The sequence below is a fragment of the Sturnira hondurensis genome, unplaced genomic scaffold, assembly GCF_014824575.4.
Source record: "Sturnira hondurensis isolate 20B ecotype Veracruz unplaced genomic scaffold, ASM1482457v3 Scaffold0020787, whole genome shotgun sequence".
Lineage (NCBI taxonomy): Eukaryota > Metazoa > Chordata > Mammalia > Chiroptera > Phyllostomidae > Sturnira > Sturnira hondurensis.
In genome coordinates this window covers 4536157-4547222 of record NW_028093418.1, presented here as the reverse complement: position 1 = coordinate 4547222, position 11066 = coordinate 4536157, and the positions used below count along the sequence as shown (strand labels likewise).

Sequence of the window (11066 nt, the reverse complement as noted above, 5' to 3'; positions counted from 1 at the left end):
ATTTCTCATAATTCTGTGACTCCAGAACTTGAGCAGGGCTCTGCGGGCAATTTTGTTGTGTGTAGTGTCAGTGGAGGCCCCTTAGGTGGTACTGAGCTGAGGGGTGGGCTGCCCCAAGGCAGCTTCCTTCAGGTGTCCGTCTTTTTCGGCAGAGGACGCTGGAGAGCCGGGCCCGGACACTCCCACGTGGCCTCCCCAGCAGGGCGGCCTTGTGAAGGTGGCCTCCACCAGCAGTGGTTTAGGGATCCCAGTGAGAATATCCTGAGGGATCCCACTGAAGGCTGTGAGGCTTCTTACGACCTAGGGGTCCCACCAGGTCACTTGCACTAATTCCATTAGTCGGGCTAGTCACCAAGGCCAGCACACACTCAAGAAGAGTAGAATTAGACCCTGCCTCTCAACAGAAGGAGCAGTAAAACTTTCACACGCACATTTATTCTTCTACACAAGAAGAGGGCTGGAAAATGCTTGCTGGGCTCACGGTGGGGATTCTTTACTCCGCACCCACTTGCTGAGCCCCTAGAATGTGCCATGCGCTGGAAGCAGACAGAACACGGCCCCTGTCCTCACGGAGACATGGTCCCGACGGCAGTCTAACAAGCAGTGACACAGCGTCTGGCCGGTCAGAAGCGCTCGGTATGTGCCGACCACCGGCATTGTGGCTGCTGAATAGATTGGTATTGGATAAAGGTGCTGCCATCAGCAGACAGAGGCCCTGAAGAATGACAAGGTGCAAAAGAACACAGGAGCCTGACGTGTTTGGGAGGGTGAAGCGGAAGCCCAGAAGGAGGGACGATGAACTAGCAGGAGGGTGGCCGGCAGAGCTTTTGGGCAGCGAGGTGGCCGAGGACAGCGTGCGATCCTCTCCCGTAGCAGGACCCCAGGGTCCAAACTCCACAGGCCCAGGCTGTGTCTTCTGATTCTAAGAGGCCTGTCCAAGAGGCCCTTGGAACCCAGGAAATAAGTCATGAGAGTGGCCCCTTGGATACCAGACACCGTGCTTCAGCCCAAGGCTTCTCAGCAAGGGTGTTGAAGAACTTTGCATAAAAGAAGAACAGGGGAACGTCTTATGTAAATGCTCACCTGAGGGCGAGCTCAGCAGAGGAAGATTGGAACGGTCAACCGGCCCAGTCTGTGGCTGCCAGCCAGCCTCTTCCTCCAGACCCCCCCGCTCATTGCCCAGTGGGCACACAAACCAAGTGTCCACCATGGCAGGGATGGTGGTTACGCGAGGGCTTGGCCACGTAGACCCGACTCACTGAGGCCGACATGGTCGCAATCACCACTGAGGGCCCAGTCTGCTGGCGGCAGAGACCCACACTGAGTCCCCAGGAGGGATGAAGCCCCGGAGGGATCAGCCGGCTTGTTTAGTGGTAGGCCGACGGCACAGGGCTGCTTCCGTCACGGAAGGAGCAGTGTTTTGTTCTTCCTGAAATTGACACTTACTCTGGATAGAGATTTGCTTTCCTCACACGCAATGTTCCTGCAAAACTGCCCTCCCTGGGTTCACAGACCGCTTGATCCCCCGTGAGGGTGCTCCACACAGCATCGCTTCTGCTTAAGGAACTTACTTTGCAGCATAAGAAGGGCAGCAGTGCACCGTGTCCATGGAATTCACTAGTTTTACCATGTTCCCCTAAAGCTGCTGGCTTGACAGAACAACGGAAAGGCCTTTTTTAAAGACCCAGTTGTGAAGCCAGCTGGCTGGCAATGCCTGGTGGCACGCCTGCAAGATGCGGAAAATCAGTGCCCAGGATATGGTGCTCTTCCTCCCGTGGCCAGGAGTCACCGGCCCAGGAATCAAAGGGCAGAAGTGAGAATAGCACCCCTCACTCTCACCCCTAGTGGTTCACCAGCAAAACGTTTGCCTCTTATTCCCCTAACCCTGTGCTCGGCTCATCTTGTTGTCTTGTTTGCAAAGGGAGGAACGCTTCCACCAGGAGAAAATTCCATGGAATCAGAAGTTAAGACAGCCATTTGGACACTTTGGGTCCCTTTTGCTGCTGCATCAACGGGCAAAGAAGGAAGCCGCAGGGCTGGCTGCAGGGGTCGACCTTGACGGCCCAGGGAAACTGACCGGCCACTCCACTCCACCATATAAGTGTAAAAGGATGTGTCTGGAATACGGGCGATTCCTTAGGGTGTCTCTTAGTACCACCTGCTGAAGTGCTAATGGTTCAGGTTTTAGGAGTGAAAGTTTGGATGGCCCATTAGTCAAAGAACCATGACCAGCTAAGGTGTTTGCCAAGAGCAGTGAGCCTAAGGAATGGGTAGTGGGAGAAGGTAACTACAATACTAGCTATGGCCGCCTGGTTGGATGCCAAACTGAGAACTATCACAGTGAAGAGAATCTCTTCCTTATTTTGTCATGAGCATGTCTATATACATATGTATTCAGCAAATAAATGTTGCTTCCCTCTTATCCTCGAACATAAAATATATTAATAACAAATAACTTCACATTATGTACTCAAGTTACTGGATATCCAGGGGAAAAAATGAATATCACTCAAGGACTTTGCAACCCATCTGGGAAGAGGTTAGCACAGCTGCAGTTGTAAGCAGCAGAGTCATATCACGTTAGGTAGAAGTCTGACTTTGTTATCGTATATAGGGAACCTATCTGCGTGAAACGGCAAATGTAGCTCGGCCCTGTGGGAAAGCCTATAGGCGCATGGTGGCACACAGGACACCAAACCAGCTGAATCAGTTCTCCCATGGGAAATCAGGACTGCATTGTACCTAGGCTGTCTCTTGCTAAAACTCTTCACCCTGAATTAAGGCAGAAAACGCTTACTATATATCTTTAAAGTAACTTCCTGAAGTCTGTGTTAATTCTCCCAAGGATTAAAGTGCAACCAGATCAATGATTCTTATCCTTCCCTTGCATTTGCAACATTTTTCCTTGTTAATCTGTGGGAAGTGATCAGTAACATCCTTTCCTTTGCTATCTGTAAAAAGGAATTACCTACAGCAAGCCTAAGTATAATGAATGAAAACCTTCTTTGATGTATGCTAGTAGAAAGCCAATAAAAGCCTGTCAAGGCAAGGGTCAGGGCACTCTCCCCTTGAGAGAGTGGCTGTGCTGTCCCTTTTTCTCCACAGGACTCGGTAGTCCGTGTGAATTTGTCTCGTCTCGTCCATAATGCCACGGACACTGCGGGCCAGTGTCTGCATCAATCGTAAATGTGTGCGTACATGTTATTATAAATGTACCTATAATATATATGTATATTTGTGAATGTATATATCTACAATTTATATAAGTTATATATGTCATATTTAGGTAAATGTATACACAATTTGTATTATATAAAATATATGGTTATATTTCTGTACAAATAGATGATTTATAATATATCTAAATATCGTATATGTATATATTTTTAAATGCTACTGGTTCCCTTTCTCTGGTAGAACGCTGACTAACACACAGCTCAATAAAGCCGAACGAGAAACAAAAGTCTTGCTGGCCACAGCGGTCAGAGGTACTTGGACCTTGGTCAAGTGGAAGTGAAAGTGACCGGGCACCTTTCCTCTTTTTTTGCCAGAAGTGGGAACCGTAAGCCACACATTACGTAGAAGTAAAAGTGAGAGTCCTTCACCTCTTGGTGCCCGAATCTGGGAATCAGGAACCGAGATTTCCCTTCCGGAATCTGCCAGCAAACCTGGCTGAGATCGGCGGGCCTGAACGCAGAGGCTGTCTCTCCGTGACGCACCCGAGTGTGCAGGTGCCCAACGACCTTTCCGAGCAGGCGAACAGCCGGGTGCGGCACTCAACATGCTGCCCGCTGAGGGATTTCCCTCTGCTCCACCCACCCATCGGGGATGTGCCGGGGAGACGCTGCCATTCTCTCCCGTGGAGCGCTTTTGGGTGGTGTCCGCAGGTCACGCAGGGCCGTCTGTAAACGGCATGAGTGCGACTCTCCTTGTCCACCTGGACTCAGGAGGTCAAGGCGTGTGGGATGGGAGTGAGAAGGCGGCGGCGTGGCAAGAGTAGGAGCCGTGGGCCTTGGGGTCCCTTCCTCAGCTCACTCACCTGTGCTTTCGGGGTCTGCTTGGCCCCAGCCTCACATAAAACACCTCCAGGTGATGGCCTGGCGGGACACACAGAGGTGTGAGGGCTGCTTCTGCCGGCCACTTAGGGGTTCTCCACCCCCAGCTTCTTTGGGATCTTCCTGTATGTTCCTGTTCAAATTTTCAGGATCTCTTTGTTTCCCGGTCAGTGCCCTCACTTTGCGAGAAGACACACTGCAAACCTGTGGATTTCATTCCCACTGTAATTTGGCCACTGCAGGCTGAGAGCTGCTTTGGCTTCCAGAAATTTCAGCCTGGTGGCTACAGGAGATAGGATTTCTTTAAGGACAGACTCAGAAATTTTCATGTGATTTATGCAGACCTGATGATCTGAAGCCCTGAGCTACTCCTTCTCTTGGCATCCTTTCTCTAGGACATGGGAGGGCCACCAGCCAATGTCACTCATTATACACCTTAGTGTGTCCTAAGGTATCAAATACATGGATAGTGACCTAGAACTTTGTAAGTGTCGGGTTAAGAACACATGTCAGATGTGATGTGGCAACAGAGATATGTCACCTAGGCAACCATGGGTCTGATTTCTGTCACTGTAGATTAGTTTCACTTTTTTACAACGTTACAAAAATGGAATCACCCCGTGGATCCTCTTTCTCACTTCCCTCGTCCAGCATCACCTCGAGACCCAGCACGTGCAGCTTGTGTTGAATAGTCTGTCCCTGCACCATTTGCTGAATAGGCTAGTCTTTCCCCATGGAGTGGTCTTGGCACCCTTGCTGAAACCACTTGTAGATAGGAAAACCTATCTACATATACAATCTTAAATAGAAAGAAAAAAAGAACAAAATTTGAGAACACACACTTCCTGACTTCAAAACTTACTGCAGAGTTACAGATATCAGAACAGTGTAAAGTTGGCCACAGCACAGACCTGGAGAATAATGGAATCTAATTTGAATAGAATTTAGAGTTCAGAGCTAAAATGGAAACACTGTAGGCAGGCAAGATAGGTACAAATCTCTGTGGCTTCAAGTTGGACAACAGTTTCTAAATATGACACCACAACCACAAGAAACAAAAACAATGTATAAATTTTACCTTTACCAAAATGAAAAACTTTTATGTGTGAAAGGACGCTACCAACAAGTTAAAAAGAACCAAATTTGGAAAAGTCATTTGCAAATCACATATTTGATCAGAGACTACTGTCCAGAATATATAAAGCAACTCTTACAATTTAATAATAAAAACTCAGATAAGCTTGAATTTTAAAAGGCAAAGGTTCTGAATAGATACTTCTCAAAAAAAAAAACAACCCAAATGACCAATAAGCACAAGGAAAGATACTCAACATTGTGACTTATTAAGGAAATGGAAATGGAAATCATAATGAGTTACCATTTCATACCCTACATTTAAAAAAAAAAAGAAAAACTAACAAGTGTTGGTAAATATGGGGAGTCATTGAAACTCTTATTCAACTAGCAGGAAAGTAAAATGATGCAGCTCTGTGGAAAAGAGTTCGTTAATTCCTCGAAGAGTTACCATGCAACCCAGAAATTTTACTTCTGGGTGTATACCCAAGAGAATTAAAAGTATATGTCCACGTAAAACGTGGACGTGAATGTTCCCAGCAGGATTATTCGTAATAGCCAAAAAGCAAAAGCAACCCCAACGTCCCCCGGCTGATGAGTGGACACGTGAGATGTGGCTTCGCCATATGATGGAATCATTCAACCACGTTACTTAATTGGCTATTCAGCCACGAAAAGGAACGAAGCCCTGACCTGTGCCACAGCAGGACGAGCCTTCGCAACACTGTGCTGAGTGAAAGGAGCCAGACAGAAGAGGTTGTTGTAGTCCGTGGTTCCATTAACATGAAATGTCCAGAATAGACAAAATCACACAGACAGGAAGTAATTGAGGGCTGGAGGCTGGGGGCGGGGGGTGGGGAGTGGGACTGATGACTAACAAGCCTGGGATTTCTCTGGGGGAGTGGGCGGTGATGGGAATACTCTGGAACCGGATGGTAATGATGACCGTACATTATATTGTTGCTATGCTAAAAACTTCTGAATTCTACAATTTAAAATAGTAACTCTTACGTGACATGAATTTTATCTCAATCTAAACCAATCACAAGTACTTATAACTGGTACATTAATCCAATAGAATGTTTGATAAAATAAAAATAGAAATTAAAAAAAGTACATCACCCTTTCGCATCCCTTTTAACTCCAAAATCACTTGAACCTACCGTTGGTGGAACCCGGGGCTCGGGTGACCCCTGTGTTACTGACCCCACCCATCCATGGAGACGGACTAAGTACCAGCTCTTCTCTGTGGGAGCAGCGGGCGCTGGAGCCAGGCGCTAACAAGGGGGCTAGGAGGGCAGTAGGGGACGCTGGCGGGTCAAACCTGGAAGGCTGCTGGTGGGAAGAGGAGGGATTAACAGGCTCCGTCCGTCAGTGGGTACGACAGCCCTACTCGCCTGCCCCCAGCCTTCTGGGCAGAGCCGGTGTTGCAGTTTCTTTGAGCAAAATAGGGAAGCACGATTCCTGCCTCGAGACCTGTGTAAAGAGGTGTAGATATAGGTGAGTTCCTTTTAATGTTACATTTTTCTCTAATTTTTCAAATACTGGACCAATTTGCTATTTCCAGGATAAACACCACTTGGTCACGGTGTAGTGTTCCTGTTCAACGTGTTGTTGGGTTTGGCGGTCGGGGGTTTTGTTCCTTTGTCCATGAGGGATTTGGGTCTGTAGCTGTTGTTCGTTTATTGTAATATTTTTGTCTGGTCTTGGTATCAGGAGGGTGCTGGCCTCCTAAAACGGGTTGGGAAGGATTCCGTCTGATAGTTCTTATATGAGATTGGTGTCATCTCTTCCCTAAATGTTTGACAGAGTTCACTAGACAAACCACGTAGTTCTGGGGCCTTCTCGGTGGGAAAGTTTTGCTTCATAGTTAACTACATGTCTATGATAAAATGCAGGCTGTTTCAGTTTGCCAAGTCATTTCAGACCAGTTTCAGCACATTGAAAAATTTGAAAGCTTTTCTCCATTTCACTGAAGCTGTTGAACCGGCTAAGATAAAATGAAAGCGCTATTTCATCTGTGTTCGTCTAAAGGCGGTGGGCCCTGCAGCGACGGCTCCGCCCTCACCCTGCTGTCCACAGTTCCCATTCTCCTCTCGTTGGCAGTCAGTCGGGCTGGGGTTTCAGTGACCTTAGAGGTGTTTGCCCGACAGCCAGTGTTTGTTCTGTACGTTTTCCCTCTGCTTTATTTTCTACTTCCGTGTGTCTGGTTTTACCCTTATTTCCTTCCTTCGGCTTACTTTGGGTTTAACTTGTCCTTCTCTTTCTGGTTTCTGAGTCACGCACTTTAGAGCACTGGTTTTAGACCCTCTTCTTTCTAATTAAAGCATTTAAAGCTGTGATATTTCCTCCAAGGGCTGTTTTAGTTGCCTCCCATTAATTTTGATGTGCGCTATTTTCATTATTACTCAGTTCCAAAATACGCAGGGTCCAGCACAAATAACGCCCCCCTCTTGTTAAAAAATCTTGTATTACTAAACCATAAGCATGCAATTCTGTGCCATAACAATAGCACACTCAGGCACACCATGTGACATTAGATGAAATGTTTAAGTGAAAACTGTAATTTATTACACCCGTATTATTACCCTCCCAGTCATACTCCAACACCGTTATTTCTGCTGGACCCTGTATTTTACAATTTGCCTTGTGATTTCTTCTTTGACTTATAGATTTTTGGGGGGAAGTTGTACTTCCACATTATTGAGGCTTTTCATCCTATCTTATTGTTATTGATTTCTAATTCCTTTTGGCTTTTTACAAGATTTTTTTCTTCTGAAATTCCTCATCTTTTCATTCATTATGAATATTTATCCTTTCTACCTTTGAGCATTGTTATAATGGTTGCGGTTTCATCCTTGTGGAAAATTCTGACATCCGGGTCATGTCACAGTCAGTTTCTTCATTGTCTTGTTCTAAATATGGGCCATATTTTCCTATTTCTTCATAAGCTGAGTAATTCTGTACTGTATCCTGAATATCATAAAAGCTGTGTTGTGGAGACTGAATTCTGATTTATTCTTCTGATAAGTATTGATTGCATGTTGCCAGTTTGTTTAGTAGACAATGAACGTGGCTGGCTCACCTCTCACCCTTGACCCCCCTGACGCAGGCAGCAACCCGAAAGTTCCACTCTTTGAGCTTGCACTGGCGCATGCGTGGTGGGGCAGCCAGCCAAACATTTCTATGGCGGAGGTGTGCACAGAACTTGGGGCTCTTGCTCTCTAGCCCTCCCTTAAGAGAGCCGTGCTCCATTTGTGTCGTGTCTGTTTGAGCCTGCTCCAGGAGACGGCAAAGTTTTTCAAATAATCCTGACATCGGGACCTCAACATCGGGTGGGGGGAAGAAAAGAAGGGAGTGGGGGGAGAAAAAAAGGAAGAGAGAGGAGGGAGGGAGATGACAGACGTAGTCAATGCTCACTAGATATTTGCTGAATAAATTACGGCGTGACTGCGGCCTGGTCAGCTCTGCGTTAGACATGAGGACCTACGTTTCAGAACGATTCGGGAGCTCGCTCAGGAACCCGGGAATGGAGCCGGAGTTTGATCTCACACCTTTGAATCCAGTTCCGCTTCTTTTTCCAGCACCTAGGAGACCGGTCTAGCTTAGTGCTACTCAAATACCAGTCTTCAAGGAGAAAAGGGACTTACGACAGAACGTAAATCCATTCACTTTTTTCTTCATCGAGAAACTCTTGCTAAGCAAAAAGCACTAAGCACACTAGAGGATGCTTAATGACTCCACATTCTGGGAGAAGTTCCTAATCTTACTGCAAATAGTTCGCCAACTGGCAGGGGGTCCACGGACCACCCATGTCTGTACATGAATGCTCTTGCGCTCTAGCCTAACCACATGGCTTTCAACTCCATGTCCGTGCCCTTTCAGATGCTCCCAGCGTCGAGATGAATCCCTCAGGCATCCCGGAGTCCACCACTCTTGTGGACTATGATCTTAACAGCATTATGTGCGAGCTGCAGACCTCCACCTTCGCTGCCTTTAACACCACCATCCTGTACTCGCTGGTGTTCCTCCTCAGCCTGGTGGGCAACAGCCTGGTGCTGTGGGTCCTGGTGAAGTTCGAGAGCCTGGAGTCCCTCACCAACATTTTCATCCTCAACCTGTGCCTCTCAGACCTGGTGTTCACCTGCCTGTTGCCTCTGTGGACCTTGGGATACCACTGGGGCTGGGTTCTGGGAGATTTCTTCTGCAAGCTCTCCAACATGATGTTCTCCACCAGCCTCTTTAGCAGCATCTTCTTCCTGACGGTCATGACCGTGCTTCGCTACCAGTCTGTGGTGAGCCCCCTCTCATCCCTGCGGGTTCACACCCTCCGATGCCGTGTGCTGGTGACCACAGCTGTGTGGGTAGCCAGCATCCTGTCCTCTGTCCCTGACACCATGTTCCACAAAGTGTTTGATGATCTAGAAACGTCAAGATGTGATTATGCCGAAACCAAGTGGTTTCTAGCCTCAGCCTACCAGCACATCATCATCTTCCTGTTGTCCATGGGGGTCATCCTGTTCTGCTATGTGGAGATTCTCAGGACCCTGTTCCGCTCCCGGTCCAAGCGGCACCACCGGACAGTCAGGCTCATCCTCACCATTGTGCTGGCACACTTCGTCAGCTGGGCTCCCTACAACCTGGTCCTGTTTCTGCAGACACTGCAGACACTGGAGGTCATTCAGAGCTGCAGGGTCATCGAGCAGCTGCATTACGCCTTGCTCATCTGCCGCAACTTCGCCTTCTCCCACTGCTGCTTCAACCCAGTGCTCTACGTCTTTGTGGGTGTCAAGTTCCGCAGACACCTCAAAAGTCTGCTCCAGAACTTCTGGCTCTGCCGGTCACAGGCTCCCAGCCCTTCCTCGCCGCCTCGCTCCCCACGTGCCTTCCACTCTGAGGGTGCCTCCTTCTATTAACGGAGGGTGGCGCTGCAGGTTGAGGTGGATGGAGGAGCTGGGGTGGGAGCAAAGAGGAGCGGTGCAGGAAGGAGCATCGCAGAAGGCGCAACACTGGCCATGCTACCGGCTGCAGGGTGGGGGCGAGAGGAACACATCCTGCCGGGCAGTCCTTCATGCCCCCTCTTCTGCAGAAGAGTAGCTCACTGCCCGTAAATTTTATATGGCCCTCAAGAAAAACATTTCTTGGATTCTGAGTTTATTATTCATTCTTTATTATGACGCATTCATATAGACCTGTATTTCTTATCATTGCTGAGTTCAGAAGGTTCTTAAATGACTCTAAACCATGAAAGGCTTCCCCAAAAGGAGCCTTCTTGAAGACTTGATGAGGGCTGAAGCTCACTACGAGTGATAATTGCACAAGCAAAGGCTGCTGGGAAGATGATCTACGCCATTCCTGACTGTAGGGTTGTCCCAGCTGATTTTGGAGAGCACCGATTCTGTATTCCTCAGTGGCAACCGGAGGAGACTGTCTGTGGGACCAAAAGTAACCCTAGTCTCAAATAAGCACAGTCCAAATGAAGTCTGAAATCTAAAAGCCCGCAGCTAGACTGGAGGTGTTTTCTGTATCATAATCCCCATGTCTAGCACATGAAGTGGTCTTTTACTGAAAGACATGAATGCAGTAAAGGTTGTCTGCTACATGAAGCGTGCATTTGGAGGAGATAAAGATAAACACGGTAGAGCTGCTACCCACGAGGTGCCAACAGGGCAGCTCCAAAGGCCCAGATAAGTAAGCACCCACCTTGGCGAAGGCACCTAAGGTGCAGATGCCTCCGATATCACATTCCCTCCAGCTGGATGTTGAACAGACTCTTTGGATTCATCACTTTCCACCTGAAATGTTCTCCCACTGGATGGCACCAGCCGCCCCTCCAGTCACTCACCCTCCAAACCTGAGTCATCTTGAAGCCCTGCTGTCCTTTCCCGTCACTCCCGTGGCCAAGTTCCATTGACTTTGCCCCCCCCTCCCAAGGTC

General features: G+C 48.1%; 1 protein-coding gene across 1 annotated transcript; it reads left to right on the top strand.

Annotated features, from left to right (window-relative positions):
- Positions 1–6512: 6512 nt before the first annotated feature.
- On the top strand, positions 6513–10137 carry XCR1 (X-C motif chemokine receptor 1). The gene is made up of 2 exons (XM_037030507.1): positions 6513–6629; positions 9015–10137. Exon 2 carries the CDS (start codon positions 9032–9034, stop codon positions 10043–10045), a length of 1014 nt encoding a protein of 337 aa, XP_036886402.1. The 5' UTR covers positions 6513–6629; positions 9015–9031; the 3' UTR covers positions 10046–10137.
- The last annotated feature ends 929 nt before the right edge of the window (positions 10138–11066 follow it).